Source organism: Scyliorhinus torazame, chromosome 2 (assembly GCF_047496885.1).
Source record: "Scyliorhinus torazame isolate Kashiwa2021f chromosome 2, sScyTor2.1, whole genome shotgun sequence".
Classification (NCBI taxonomy): Eukaryota; Metazoa; Chordata; class Chondrichthyes; order Carcharhiniformes; family Scyliorhinidae; genus Scyliorhinus; species Scyliorhinus torazame.
The window spans coordinates 240,884,753-240,901,192 of NC_092708.1; the positions used below are offsets into that span (position 1 = coordinate 240,884,753).

A 16,440-nucleotide genomic window follows, 5' to 3' on the forward strand; every position below is an offset into this window, starting at 1 on the left:
CATTTTGGTAAATCTCCTCTGCAACCTTTCCAATGCTTCCACATCCTTCCTATAATGCGGTGACCAGAATTGCACGCAATACTCCAAATGCGGCCGCACCAGAGTTTTGTACAGCTGCAACATGACCTCATGGCTCCGAAACTCAATCCCTCTACCAATAAAAGCTAACACACCGTACGCCTTCTTAACAACCCTCTCAACCTGGGTGGCAACTTTCAGGGATCTATGTACATGGACACCGAGATCTCTCTGCTCATCCACACTACCAAGAATCTTACCATTAGTCCAGTACTCTGTCTTCCTGTTATTCCTTCCAAAATGAATCACCTCACACTTTTCTGCATTAAACTCCATTTGCCATCTCTCAGCCCAGCGCTGCAGCTTATCTATGTCCTTCTGTAACTTGTAACATCCTTCTGCACTGTCCACAACTCCACCGACTTTAGTGTCATCTGCAAATTTACTCACCCATCCTTCTACGCCCTCCTCCAGGTCATTTATAAAAATGACAAACAGCAGTGGCCCCAAAACAGATCCTTGTGGTACACCACTAGTAACTGGACTCCAGTCTGAACATTTCCCCTCAGCCACTGACAAATCCACATTTCTTTACCCGTCAGTCTGGCCTCAATAAAAGTCGAGATGGATTTGCAGGTACAGCATTAGTTATTTTATTTGACTTGCAAGCCTGATTCATTTCACAGAGGCACAGGACACAGGACTAGTCACCTAGACCCTTGGAAAACGAATGAAGAAGGAGACAAAGGGATTTCTGCAAATACATTCAAATGGCATCAAGTTTCACATACACGATTCCCATAGGTCATCCTATACCCCTCCTGACCTGGCCATACATCCTGATTGGCTCACTTCTCATCCCTTCCACTGGCCCCCTATCACCCAGCATCCTTTTCTCCTCCTTTGCTGGACACACCTCCTCGCTTTGCCATGCGGTCTGAAATCCTTTGTCTGTGAACTCACCAGGATGAGACTGGCCTATCTCTACATTACAGTAACTAATATCTCTAAAGTAACTATTTTATATCACATTCGTCACCACCACCCTTTGTCTTCTTCCAGCTGGACAATTTCTGATCCAAACTGCTAAATCACCCTGAATCCCATGCCTCCGTATTTTCTGCAGTAGCCTACCGTGGGGAACCTTATCAAACGCTTTACTGAAATCCATAGACACCACATCAACTGCTTTACCCTCATCCACCTGTTTGGTCACCTTCTCAAAGAACTCAATAAGGTTTGTGAGGCACGGCCTACCCTTCACAAAACCGTGTTGGCTATCTCTAATCAAATTATTCCTTTCCAGATCATTATACATCCTATCTCTTATAAACCTTTCCAAGACTTTGCCCACAACAGAAGTAAGGCTCACTGGTCTATAGTTACCGGGGTTGTCTGTACTCCCCTTATTGAACAAGGGGACAACATTTGCTATCCTCCAGTCTTCTGGCACTATTCCTGTAGAGAAAGATGACTTAAAGATCAAAGCCAAAAGCTCAGCAGTCTCCTCCCTAGCTTCCCAGAGAATCCTAGGATAAATCCCATCCGGCCCAGGGGACTTATCTATTTTCACATTTTCCAGAATTGCTAACACCTCCTCCTTATGAACCTCAAGCCATTCTAGTCTAGTAGCCTGAATCTCAGTATTCTCCTCGACAACATTGTCTTTTTCCTGTGAATACTGACGAAAATTATTCATTTAGCACCTCTCCTATCTCCTCGGACTCCACGCACAACTTCCCACTGCTGTCCTTGACTGGCCGTACTCTTACCCTAGTCATTCTTTTATTCCTGACATTCCTATAGAAAGCTTTAGGGTTAGCCTTGATCCTACCTGCCAAAGACTTCTCATGTCCCATCCTGGCTCTTCTTAGCTCTCTCTTTAGGTCCTTCCTAGCTAACTTGTAACTCTCGAGCGCCCTAACTGAACCTTCATGTCTCATCTTTACATAAGCCTCCTTCTTCCTCTTGACAAGTGTTTCGACTGCTTTAGTAAATCACAGTTCCCTCGCTCAACCACTTCCTCCCTGCCTGACAGGTACATACTTATCAAGGACAGGCAGTAGCTGTTCCTTGAACAAGCTCCACATTTCCATTGTGCCCATCCCCTGCAGTTTTCCTCTCCATCCGATGCATCCTAAGTCTTGCCTCATCGCATCAGAATTGCCTTTCCCCCAGGTATAACTCTTGCCCTGCGGTATATACCTATCCCTTTTCATCACTAAAGTAAACGTAATCGAATTGTGGTCACTATCACCAAAGTGCTCACCTACCTCCAAATCTAACACCTGTCCTGGTTCATTACCCAGTTGGCCTATCTACATACTGTGTCAGGGAACCCTCCTGCACACATTGGACAAAAACGGACCCATCTAAAGTACTCGAACTATAGCGTTTCCAGTCAATATTTGGAAAGTTAAAGTCCCCCATAACAACTACCCTGTTGCTTTCGCTCCTATCCAAAATCATCTTTGCAATCCTTTCCTCTACTTCTCTGGGACTTTTTGGAGGCCTATAGAAAACCCCTAACAGGGTGACCTCTCCTTTCCTGTTTCTAACCTCAGCCCATACTACCTCAGTAGACGAGTCCTCATCAAAAGTCCTTTCTGCCACCGTAATACTGTCCTTGACTAATAATGCCACCCCTCCCCCTCTTCATAGAATTTACAGTGCAGAAGGAGGCCACCCAGCCCATCGAGTCTGCACCGGCTCCCGGAAAGAGCACCCCACCCAAGGTCCACACCTCCACCCTATCCCCACAACCCAGCAACCCCACCCAACACTAAGGGCAACCTTGGACACTATGGGCAATTTAGCATGGCCAATCCACCTAACCCGCACATCTTTGGACTGCGGGAGGAAACCGGAGCACCCGGAGGAAACCCACGCACACACGGGGAGGATGTGCAGACTCCGCACAGACAGTGACCCAAGCCGGAATCGAACCTGGGACTCTGGCACTGTGAAGCATTTGTGCTATCCACAATGCTACCGTGCTTCTTTTACCACCTTCCCTGAGCTTACTGAAATATCTAAACCCCGGCACCTGCAACAACCATTCCTGTCCCTGCTCTATCCATGTCTCCGAAATGGCCACAACATCGAAGTCCCAGGTACCAACCCATGCCGCAAGTTCACCCACCTTATTCCGGATGCTGCTGGCATTAAAGAAGACACACTTTAAACCATCTTCCTGCCTGCCGGTACACTCCTGCAACTTTGAAACATTACTCATGACCTCACTACTCTCAACCTCCTGTATACTGGAGCTACAATTCAGGTTCCCAATCGCCTGCTGAACTAGTTTAAACCCTCCCGAAGAGCATTAGCAAATTCCCCCCCCCCCCCACCCCCCCCAGGGTATTGGTACCCCTCTGGTCCAGGTGTAGACCATCCCATTTGTAGAGGTCCCACCGACCCCAGAATGAGCCCCAATTATCCAGAAATCTGAAACGCTCCCTCCTGCACCATCCCTGTAGCCACGTGTTCAACTCCTCTCTCTCTCTATTCCTCGTCTCTCTAGCACGTGGCACGGGTAACAACTCAGAGATAATAACTCTGCTTGTCCTAGATCTAAGTTTCCACCCTACCTCCCTGAATTCCTGCCTCACATCCCTATCCCTTTTCCTACCTACGTCGTTGGTACCTATGTGGACCACGACTTGGGGCTGCTCCCTCGCCCCCTTAAGGATCCAGAAAACACGATCCGAGACATCACAGACCCTGGCACCTGGGAGGCAACACACCAACCGCGAGTCTCTCTCGTTCCCACAGAATCTCCTATCTATCCCCCTAACAATGGAGTCTCCAATGACTAATGATCTACTCCTCTCCCCCCTTCCCTTCTGAGCAACAGGGACAGACTCTGTGCCAGAGACCTGTACCCCATGGCTTACCCCTGGTAAGCCATCCCCTCTAACAGTATCCAAAGCGGTATACTTGTTACTAAGGGGAACGACCACAGGGGATCCCTGTATTGACTGCTTCCTCCCAGCCCCTCTCACCGTCACCCATCTATCTTTATTCTTTAGAGAAGAAGCATAGAGTGATACCTGGAGGCTAATGATAACGGGGAGGTCCGAGTGGGGATGATCTGGGAGGCGCAGAAGGCAGTGGTTAGGGGAGAGCTGATCTCCATTAGCGCCTGAGAGGAGAGAGCAGAGGGAGAGGCTAGTGGGGGAGATGGTGAGGGTAGACAGGAGGTATGCGGAGGTGCCGGATGTGGGACTGTTGAGGGAGAGGCGTAGCCTCCAGGCGGAATTCGACCTGTTGACCACCAGGAAGGCAGAGGCGCAGTGGAGGAAGGCCCAGGGGGCAATTTATGAATATGGGGAAAAGGCAAGTCGGACGCTGGCGCATCAGCTCGGACGCGGACGCAGCTAGGGAGATTGGGGGAGTTAAGGATAGCGGGGGGGAGTGTGGTGCGGAGTGGGGTTGGCATCAATGGGGTCTTCAGGGACTTTTATGAGGAACTGTATCGGTCCGAGCCCCCACTGGAAGAGTGAGGAATGGGCCGCTTTCTGGACCAACTGAAGTTCCCGAAGGTGGAGGAGGGACTGGTGGCAGGATAAGGGGCCCCGATTCGGTTGGAGGAGCTGGCCAAAGGGATAGGGAGTATGCAGGCGTGGAAGGCACCGGGGTCGGACGGTTTCCCGGTCGAATTTTACAAACAATATGTGGACCTGTTGGGCCCGTTGCTGGTTAGGACCTTCAATGAGGCAAGGGAGGGGGGGGGGGGGGGGGGGCATTGCCCCCGACGATGTCCCGGGCACTGATCTCCTTGATTCTGAAGCGGGACAAGGATCCCCTGCAGTGTGGGTCTTACAGGCTGATTTCATTGTTAAATGTAGATGCCAAGGTGCTGGCGAAGGTCTTAGCCACGAGGATTGAGGATTGTGTGCCGCAGGTCATCCACGAACACCAGACAGGGTTCATGAAGGGGAGGCAGTTGAACGCGAATGTGCGGAGGCTCCTGAACGTTATTATGATGCCGGCGAGGGAGGGGGAGGCGGAGATAGTTGCGGCGATGGACGCTGAGAAGGCCTTCGATAGGGTAGAGGGGGTACTTGTGGGAGGTGCTGAAGAGGTTCGGGTTTGGGAGGGGTTCGTCAGGTGGGTTAGGCTGTTGTACGAGGTCCCGATGGCGAGTGCGGCCACGAACAGGAGGAGGTCTGAGTACTTTCGGTTGCATCGAGGGACGAGGCAGGGGGGTCCCTTGTCCCCCCTGCTCTTCGCGCTGGCAATTGAACCCCATTCTTTAAAATCTGGTGTAATAAATTGATGCACGATCAATTACCACAGAAGCGAGATTGTAGAGCAATTGAAGGCCTTATTACACCAGATGCTTTCCCAGCAGTGCAGTATCAGAATGGCTGCAGCCAGGGAAAGCACAGACCTTTATACTCCGGCCTGCTGGGCCGGACCAGCAGGCAGAGCTCTACTAAGGAACCTCTAATACGGAGTACCTCCAACATATGTACCGTAATACCCTTAATACAGACTACCACAACTTCCATCCCCATTAACCCACTATACAGCACAGTGGGCTAAACAGCTGGCTTGCAATGCAGAACAATACCAGCAGCGTGGGTTCAATTCCCGTACCGGCCTCCCCAAACAGACGCCAGAATGAGGCGACTAGGGGCTTTTCACAGTAACTTCATTGAAGCCTACTTGTGACAATAAGCGGTTATTATTATTATACAGTCTATGTGATTAATGTATACCATGGTATACATTTGTAGCACTGTTGCTTCACAGCTCCAGGGTCCCAGATTCCATTCCCGGCTTGGGTACTGTCTGTGTGGAGTACTGTCTGCGTGGGTTTCCTCCGGGTGCTCTGGTTTCCTCCCACAAGTCCCGAAAGATGTGCTGTTAGGTGAATTGGATATTCTGAATTCTCCCTCTGTGAGCCCGAGCAGGCGTCGGAATGTGGCAACTAGGGGCTTTTCACAGTGAATTCATTGCAGCGTTAATGTAAGCCTGCTTGTGACAATAATGATGATTTTTTTAAAATTAAAGAGTAGGAGTACTCAAGCAAGGTTTTCTCTGGGGTGTAGCTGTTTCATCCTCTAATGGATGTCTGTGCTCTCAGTCCAAAATACATAATGAGGCTTGGCTGATGCCCAGAAATGTATTAGTCTAACCAAACAGCTGTGCCCCAAGGAAAACATTGCTTGATTGACACCCTTGCCCTCTGATCTGTTTTGTCAATTATAGTTATTTACACAAGATAAAGAGCGGTCAAATGCTTGCAGTTTCAGCTAATGATATTTCAATGATCTGGATGATTGAGACTTTTAGAAGGCTGTAGTGAAAGTTTTTGTAAGAAAATAAAATTATGAATGAATGACTTTTTAAAAGCCTTTTTGCACATCGTATTGTTACTACTGAATTTATTGTTCTGTTCAGACTATATAGGAGATGAATGGGCATGGAAATGCCATAGCTTGGCATGGGGAGTATTAGAAGCCATGGGGGCAGATAGAAGGGCAAAGATTGGCTGGGTATGATCTTTTGAATTTGCTTTTAAAAATGTTTCCTCATCCTGTCTATGCTTCATGACACCTTTGGGGTCCTGAAAATCATGATTCCTTTAAAAGCTGCCCCAACTCCATGAAATTATGGAGGTCCAGGATGTGCCTCTACCAGCGCTGGTGAAAATTGGGGCATTGAGATTGGGAATCCAGGAATCTGATTCCAGGTACCATTTTTACAGAAACTGGACTCCGTCATGCTGCTTGATAGGGAAAGGAAACTATCTGGCTGGCCAACCATGTATCTCAGTGTCCATCCTCATCAGCATTCTCCAGTATACCACCCCATCAAAATCCTCACCTGAGTCCCTGTAACAGAATTGTCTGTGATCTCCCCCTTCAGCAAGCTGGTACATGAACTATCCTTTCCGCCCCCGCCAAGACCACAGAAATGCAACCTCTTCTCTTGTCCATCTCTATCACTAAGGCATCCAGCATCACAGTCATGTACCTCAGAGCTCACTCTCTTCCTTGGAGCTTCATTTGTGCAATTCCTACTTGCACCTAGTGTAAGTGCAGGAAACCAGCTCTCCTCCACAAGAAGAAGACTGAGTGCAGCTCCCCTTTAAGAGGGAGAGACTATCTTTAAGAGGTGCAGGCTGGCTGCAGCACGCATTATCAGCAGATGTGAGTGTAGCTCCCTGCTGAGTGTTTAGGTAGCCAGCAGCACAGGTCCTACTTGGACTCCTCAGGTGAATGGGGAGACAACATGCCTTTGCCTGCTGCCTGCCAGAATGGCAGTGGGCATGGCAGGGGAGGCAGTGGGGCAGTGGTCTTGTCCAGTGACCCATGGTCATCCTCGGATTTGAATTCTGCCATGGCAGATGGTGAAATGTGAATCCAATAAAAATCTGCTTCACTAATGCCCTTTAGGGAATTAAATGCCATCCTTACCTGGTCTGCCCTACATGTGATTCCAGGCCCACATGGACAATTAGGCCCAGCCAGTGATGTCCACATCCCGTGAAAGAATGAAGAAATGGTTGCAAAGCACGAACTCCTCCACACTAAACATGGCCCTTATTGGATTTTTAGCCTAAAGAAGAACATTTGGACCAAGTAAATATGGTGTGGTTTCAGTTTTCATTATTTAATATAAGAAACATGGTCACTCTCGCAGCTAACTCCTACAATATGTGCACCAGTGAGTGAGATCCAACGGGCACTCAGTATCGCAACAAAACAAACGAAACAGATTTGTCATACAATCTGTAAATGATTCAAAAACAGCGTTCCACTCGCTATGTTTACAAACACAACATATTCGTCCCACTCACCCAAACCTCTTACTGATACTTGCTGGAGTGCAACAGTCTGCACTATCATATTTTCCATTCACTGAAGCATTTGTGGCCTTCACAGAATATAAGCTTAACTAATATATAGCCTAGAGATTACTGTCAGTGATATTAATAAATGAACTCTGATCATTTGAAATCATTGATGTGCAACATGCCATTGTCTGTTATTTTTAGCACAGGTATTGGCATGTTAATGTTTTGCATGCCTGTACAGACGTCGCGGACAAATTGCCAAATGATTGGCTGTTGGCAATATTCACAGACACTGTCATGCCAGCAGCAGTATTAAACTGGTGATTCAATTAACAGCATTCTGTGGGTAACAAAACATGCCTCACCAAAAGAAGAGTTAAGTGGAAGTGCTTGTACACCAATGGGGGCCTGTTGAGAGTAATGTTGAGGGCAAGTAGCCATGGAGAGATGTGTAAACTGGGGAAGAATAAAAGGAGAGGAAAGTTATAATAACAACTTATATTTACATTGCCCCTTTCACATAATAAGATGTTATAAGGCAGTTCACAGAAGCATTATAAAACAAAATGTTACACTGGGCCACCTAAGAAGATATTAGAGGTGTGTTGCAATTGGATTGGGAGGAGTGCAATGTCTGTCTCGAGTTTCACTACTCCTCGCGTCATAACATCCAGCTGGTATGTGGACAAATATGTGCTTTACCTGTTGATCTCAGAATGACTACTCAATGACCACTTCCATAAACAACAAAAATTATTAGTTCATTATAAAACCAACCTTATTGAATAGAAAGACACAGCTATCAACATACAATCTAAAACATAATGGTATCTCTCTCTCATAAAAAAAAAAGTAACAGCAGAGGGATTCTGCCAAAGGATAAAAGTCAGTGGTTCAAAGGGAAAAGGATAGATTGTGGAGTCCTTGAAATTTTGTCCGGGTTATAGGGTTGATGTCTCAGCGCTGATTCGAGAAACAATCGATGAACCTTACACTGCTTTTCAGGCTGGCTTCAGGAACACTCGCAGCTACTCAATTTCCGAATGTAGACTTGGAGATCAGCTTATGGTGGTGGACTGCACGGTATGGGCAGCACGGTAGCACAAGTGGATAGCACTGTGGCTTCACAGCGCCAGGGTCCCAGGTTTGCTTCCCCACTGGGTTACTGTCTGTGCGGAGTCTGAACGTTCTCCCCGTGCCTGCGTGGGTTTCCTCAGGGTGCTCCGGTTTCCTCCCATAGTCCAAAGACGTGCAGGTTAGGTGGATTGGCAATGCGAAATTGCCCTTAGTGTCCAAAAAGGTTAGGAGGGGGTTATTGGGTTACGGGGATAGGGTGGAAGTGAGGACTTAATGTAGGATGGTGCAGACTCAATGAGCCAAATGGCCTCCTTCTGCACTGTATGTTCTATGATTGCAGAAAGGCTGCTGTCTTCCTCACAAGCAGACTTTCCTTCTCTTTTCAAAGTAAAACCAAAATCAACTTTAGGCTGCAGTCTGTCAGGTTAGTAGTTGATGGGGTTTCACCATTTGAAGATACATTCATGGACCTTTACCAGTTGTGTTGAGGTCATGTGAACTTTTTGCAGCGCTGCATCCAGGCGGACAGGACCTGACACCTGCCATTGACTACTTCCTGAACACTACTTCCTGAGGTGGGGCTCCTGCAGATAAAGGCCATCTCTTCCTTTTGTATCCTTCAGCAAGGCCTCCAGTCCCAGTGTCCAAAATGCTTGGAGCCTGCTCTCCTCCATATTGTGGCCTTTGTTCAAATTTCATTGGCCAGATTCACTTGCTGCACAACAGCTCGCACCTACCCGATGCACCTTCCCTTCACAAATGCAGACTAGCTTCTCTCTCCCCCCCCCCCCCCCCCCCCCCGCCCTTCCCCAGCTGGATGCTGAAAGTGTTTAAAAAGCAAGCGGCACATAGTGTGCTGTGTACCAGCTACGTTGTGCAATTAACCCGCACACATGGACTGCACACATTGACTGCAATGTGATCCCACACTACGATTCGTGGCTATTGAATTTAGCTCCCTACCTATTTTATAACCGGATAGATACCCTTGACTTAAGGTTGATGACTACAAGGTGGAGTGGACTGTTTTTTTGCTATTTTTAGTGAGAAAGTTTGGCAATGAGCCAATGCCCAACAGACAGGATATCACCAAAACTGGAAAGATCAGAAGAGCAAAGTAAATTAGAAAGCAGTGATTACATGATTCCAAGCTTGCCTTATATAGACCCAAACATTTCAGTGGAAAGTAAAAGGGCAGAGGCAGAAAATTCGACAACGGTACCTGGGGAAAGAATGAATCTGAGGTAAAAGCCTTGCTGAACGATCGAGTGTGCCAAGAATTACACTGGCAACCAATTCTCAGGCAGGCTTTCAATGTGGCTCACTTACACTTTTAAACAAAAGCAGTGGGGCTGGGGGGGGGGGGTAAAAGGGACAACTCCCTGGTGCATTCTTCAAGGGGGCCAATATAAGGCCTCCACCAATCGTTTTCTCATGCAGTACAAATTGTTACTCCCTTTTATTCCTGCATTGTCCTAATGAATTAAAGATGGGCATGTGTATTTCCACTCCCCCCCCCCCCCCCCCCCCCCCCTCCGCATACAATGGCATTACAATAATCTTTGATTTCAACATAGGTGGGGATGGCCCGCTAGCTTTAGGCGGAACAGTGAACAGTAACCGCTTCATCCATTAAAAGGGGCATTCATTTTCTCCAGTCTAGCACTTGGGATGTGACCCCACCCTGTCCACAAATCTGGATGGGTATGCATGCCTCAGCATCCTCACTACTTAAACCCCTAATTCCATACGTGCCAAAGAATTTTCTCTGAATTGAAATCAGACTCACTAATCCATTAGAATTTAGGTATATCCATTATAATTCGATCTGTGATTAATATTCCATGCTGCTGCACAGTGTCACTAAATGCTTGTTTAAAAGATATCACTTATGACCATTTCAGTGTTGTGATTGGGGCAGAAACTGGGGGGTTTAACATTGAGTTGCAGGGATTGGTGGGCACGAATTTGGCAGGTGACAGCATGGTGAGAAAAGGGGGATTGGAGGTCAGGCGGTGGTCATGATTTGTTTCTGGATTGGCATACAAGGCTATGAACCAAGTGCTGGAAAATGGGATTAGAATAGATAGGTGTTAGAGGGCTGCACGGTGGCGCAGTGGGTAGCCTCAAGGCGCCGAGGTCCCAGGTTCAATCCCAGTTCTGGGTCACTGTCCGTCTGGAGTTTGCACATTCTCCCCGTGTCTGCGTGGGTTTCGCCCCCACAACCCAAAGGTGTGCTGTGTAGGTGGATTGAACACGCTAAATTGTTCCATAATCGGAAGAAATTAATTGGGTAGTCTAAATTTATTTAAAAAAAGAATAGATACATGTTTGATGGCTGGCACAGACACGATGGGCTTCTTTCTGTGCTGTAAAGCATTTTGTTTCTGGATGTAGAATCAAACAATCATTACAGTGCAGAAGGAGGCCATTCAGCCCATCGACTCTGCACCAACCCTCCGAAACGGCAGAGTTAAAATTGTGGACAAAGGAATTGCATATGAACACATCAATATGAAATCAGATATAATTTAGTGTAAATCTTACTTGATATTACTCTATTACTTACTGCGTGGCTAATTTAAAACTTTTCATCCTGGGGTAACTGATTATGTAGATTGTTGATTATCTGTAACACAGTTGCAATGCATGGCTGTGGAAAGTAACACAATCTTAAGTTGCAAGTGATTTTTTTTTTGTATGCTCCCGAATTAAGTCTCTCACCTTATCTCCAATCTTCCATAGGCAACCACGTCAGAAGATTTGTCTGGCTTGGTAAATGGTACTGACAGCCCAGAGGAAAAGACATTAGAGAGTGAAGATAAATCAGAGTTTGAAGAGAAGTCCCGCGAGAGGGCTTCCAGACCACCACCCCTGATATTGCCTACGTTGGAAATTGAAAAGCAGAAAGTTTCATCCACACTCCCCATTTGGACGTCAAGAGAAGATGCTGCCCAGCTGGAAGGGTACCTTACACGTAAACATGAACTAGAAGGACCTAACAGCAAAGCATCAAACAGGTGAATCTTTCCAGCACTGCAATGTTTTTCAATTTGTGGGATCCGAGACTGAATACGATTCACATCTTACTTTGTGGCTCAGTTGGCAGCGGCCTGGCCTCCTAGCCAGTGGGTTGTGGCTTTAAGTACCAGTCCAGAACCTGAGTGCAAGTCAGTCCAGTGCAGTACTTGAGGGAATGCTGCACTGTCAGAGGTGTTAACCTTCAGATGAAATGTTAAACCCCCTTACAAGATCCCAGAGCAAATCTTTTGAAGAAATGCGTGAGTTATCCCCAGTGTTCTGGCTAATATTTATCCCGCAATCAATGACACAAACATAGATGATCTAGTTATTATCATATTACCGTTTGTGGGAGCTCGCTGTGCACAAATTGGCTGTTGCATTTCCTACATTACAACAGTGACTGCAAAAAGTACTTCATAGGCTGTAAGGGCCTCTGGACAGTCAGGTGGTCATGAAAAGCACCAAATAAATGCAAGTTTTTCTGATTACAAGTCATTTGTGGTGCAAATTAATAAACGGGAACTGTCAATAATTTGGCACTGAGTTGACAATTTAAATAACTCAAAAATACTACAGGCACAGCTGATTCAACATACAAATAGGGCTGGATTCTCCGTTTCTGCGGCTAAGTGCCGAAGCTGGAGTGGGAACTGGCGTTTTACAACGCCAAAATTGGCGCCGAACCCTCACCGATTCCAGGACCGGCGAGGGGCTAGAAGCGGCGCCGGGTAAGACCCCGGCTCCCACGCCAAAAACATCCGGAGAATGGCCGGGTCCATGGCTGCGAATGCACATGGTGGCGACCTGCAACGGTCGCGCCATACAGCATTGCGCCGGCCGTGCGTGTAACCGGCCTGACAAATACGGCCCGGCAGGACAACTCCTGGCCACCCCCCACCAGTCCCCCCAGCCTTTGCAGAAGCCCCCCCGGGCAGCAACACGGCTTATGTCCACGGCCGCCACACAGGGTTCCCGACTGCTCAGACTATACGTCAACCGCAGGGTCGGGAACCCAGCCAATCGGAGGTGGAGTATCGGGGGAGGGCTTTCCAATGACGTGCCAATGCGCGCGATGTCACCATTTCAGAGGGTGTGTCGACTCGAAAACCGGCATCAAACCAACGCTGCCCCATTTTGGGCATCGGAAGGGATTTTCTGCCCGATCGCCGATTACGATATCGTTGTCGGTCAATGGAGAAATCCGCCCATAGTTCTTAACACACACATTGGGGATATTCATCAAAAGATTAGTTTAACCCAATAAGGAAAGATTAAACGTCAATTAAATCATAAACCAAATTTTTGAAACCGATTGACAATTTCATTGCATGATGCATTGAGGAAATTTTCCCTCATTGTTCAGACAGTGCAGAAGGAGATTTGCATTACGTCTCCCCCGGGAGTGCAGACGTTTGAGACTGGAGCCTCAAAAGTAGAAATGAATGCTACTTTCTCCGGCACATCTTCCCTTGATCGCAAATATATCAGTTTTTAAAAATTACATGTATGTTTCTCTGCTGAATTCACTTCTGATGGTACCAACTCTTCCTTTCCAACATTATCCTTGCCCCCCCCCATGTTGCCTGATTACTTTTGCCTGTCAAATCACAAATTCCTCTAGCTTAACATTGGAAAGGCCCACCTCACAAACTTTATTCCCTTATCCCTGATTCAACCCCAATTCCGCCACTTTTCCGAGGCTGAACCAGACAATCCATAGCCTTGGGGTTCTTTTTGATCCTGTGCTGTACTGTAACCCCAACATTCTATCATGAAAACTGTCTATACTTACACCTGCACAACATGTCCTGTGTCAGTCATTTAGACACTGAAACCTTCAGATATCCTTCTGTCCCCTGCAGATTGAACTAATAAAGGGTCTTGCTGTCCGCTCTTACTCCACTCTTCACAGATCACAATGGGTCCAAACCTCTGCCACACCTTTCGGCAAAGCAGAGTCCTAATTATCCGTTATCACAATTCGCCAATGATTAAATTCAAGCTCCTTCTCCGCTCCAATCAGTAATCCCATGACCTTTTCCCACCCTCTCCAAAACCTATCTTTTTATTCGAACTTTCACTCACAATTCTATCCCTTCCTGAATTAGTGTCTATTTTAATTATGCCTATTCATTAACAGCTTAGGATAATCTTTACATTAAAGGTGCCATAGTAACACAGGTTGTTGTCATACAATGCTGAGCTGTACAGGCCAGGAAGACCATTTTATTAATTGTGAAAGTTTGTATGTAAATTAATGTACATTTATGTGCTGTATCTAAACTTAGGTCTTGGACTACCTTGTATTGTGCCCTGAAGAGTGGCGAACTTTGCTTCTATAAGGATACAAAGAATTGTAGTGCAGGTGTAACGTACCATGGAGAAGACCCCTTGAACCTGAAAGGTGCTTTGTGTGAAGTGGCTGCTGATTACAAGAAGAAAAAACACGTCTTTAAACTGCGGTGAGTAAGTTTTATGCTAGGTGGAAGGTGTTGGTGTGTCAAACATGGTGTAGAGAGGTAGCTACAATCTTGTTGAAGGTTGACTTAAAAATTCGGTGCAAACTGAAAACAAAACCGAAGAGGGAGTACATCAACAAAATTTCCCAAATAGAGACCGAAGCTGTGACTGCAATACCAATTTCAAATATGATTAAGAAACAAAACATTTCTGACATTAATAGTTCATAGTTTCCTTTGCATTAAGAGTACATGGGTGTATTGAAGAATCTACAGGGATCCACCAAGATGTGCTTTTCAAAAAATTCATTCATTGGGTGTGGGCATCGCTGGCTGGGTCAGCATTTATTGCCAATCCTTCGCTGCCCTTGAGCTGAGTGGCTTATAATAATAGTAATCTTTATTGTCACAAGTAGGCTTACATTAACACTGCAATGAAGTTACTGTGAAAAGCCCCTAGTCGCCTCATTCCGGCGCCTGTTCGGGTACACAGAGGGAGAATTCAGAATGCCCAAATTCCCTATCAGCACGCCTTTCGGGAATTGTGGGAGGAAACCGGAGCACCCGGCGGAAACCCACGCAGACACAGGGAGAACGTGCAGACTCCACACAGACAGTGACCCAAGCCAGGAATCAAACGTGGGACCCTGTAGCTGTGAAGCAACAGTGCTACCCACTGTGCTACCATGCTGCCCCATGCTAGACCATTTCAGAGGGCATTTAAGTGTCAAGCAGATTGCTGTATGGGTCTGGAGTCACATGTAAGCCAGAGAGGTAAGGATGGAAGATTTCCTTCCCTAAAGGGCTTCAGTGAACCAGACAGGTTTTTACAACAATCAACTTTTAATTCCAGGTTTTTTGTTGAATTGCATCTGCTGATTCAAATTCAGGTCCAGACTGCATTGCCCAGGGTCTCTGGATTACCAGTCCATTGACAATACCTCTACTGCCTCCCCAATAATTCAGCCTTCATTCCTTATTCAAAATATCAGCTTCACGACCATTCTTGTTGACTATCGTGGGAGTTTACTGGTGGGATCTAAACATTTAAGCAAACTTGTTGCAGAATTTATAAGTTCCCCAGTCTGTCTTATCTGTTATTCTTTTTTTTTTTAAATCATCGCCATGTCAGGCATCAAGCAACAGCTGTTATGAAGTAAATTCTAAATTGGATTTTATTTTTAAGATTGAAGATCTGAGCTAGTAATCAAAGTGCAATTTTTCCTCAATATATATGTATTTGTCATTAACTGTCCACACGAACTGACCATAGAGGGAGTGCACCAAAGGTTCACCAGACTGATCCCTGGGATGGTAGGATTATTTTATGAGAGATTGAGGTAACCGAGTCTGCGTTATCTCGAGCTTCGAAGAATGAGAGGTGATCTCATTGAAATTTACAAAATTCTCACAGGGTGTGAGAGGATAGATAGTGGGCGCAATCCAATGGCCACCTTGCGCCCGAAAACCAGCTCATCGACCGGGAGACCCCACTCCCGGGATCTACACGTCTCACAACTCCTCGTGAGAACTAACACGATCTCGTGAGATGTTGCGATGTAATCCCGCCCATTGTGGGCACGATCACTTTTTAGCAAATCTGCATATTAAAGCAAGGCAGCTCATCTCACTTTTAAGGTGCAGATTCCTGAGTTACCCAAGGTGTGGGATCACCTCGGGCAAGCGCTGTTCAGCACTGGTCTCCGCAAATGGGAGCCAGATCAAACAGCTCTCGTGGTGGTTCCCCAGAGGATTGGAGGCCCCCGGGTGCTTTGAGCAGGAAGGTACGCTGGCACTGCTGGTGCCACCTAGACACCTTGGCAGTGCCTGTCTGGCACCCTGGCAATGCCAGCCTGGCACTTCCAAGGTGCCCAGGTGGCATTGCCAGCTGGCAGGAGCACTTCCGGGGTGCCAGGTTGGCACTACCAATATGCCAAGGTGGCATTTCTTGTGCGCTGGTTGGAAGTGCGCTGCACGGGTGTTGGAGAGGGCATGCGGGGGGAGCCGGGAGCCCTCCCATGGTATGTTGGGAATTGGGGGAGGTGTCAGGGG

The 16,440-nt window shown here is 47.0% G+C and overlaps 1 protein-coding gene across 5 annotated transcripts in view; it reads left to right on the forward strand.

Moving 5' to 3' along the window:
* Positions 1-16,440, forward strand: part of LOC140396798 (spectrin beta chain, non-erythrocytic 1-like) — a 320,773-nt gene that overhangs the window by 280,862 nt on the left and 23,471 nt on the right. For all 5 annotated transcript variants that reach the window (XM_072485544.1, XM_072485534.1, XM_072485524.1 and 2 more), the window contains 2 exons: positions 11,651-11,925; positions 14,218-14,391. In XM_072485544.1, the coding sequence (XP_072341645.1) occupies positions 11,651-11,925; positions 14,218-14,391 (449 nt within the window). The remainder of the gene's footprint in view (positions 1-11,650; positions 11,926-14,217; positions 14,392-16,440) is intronic.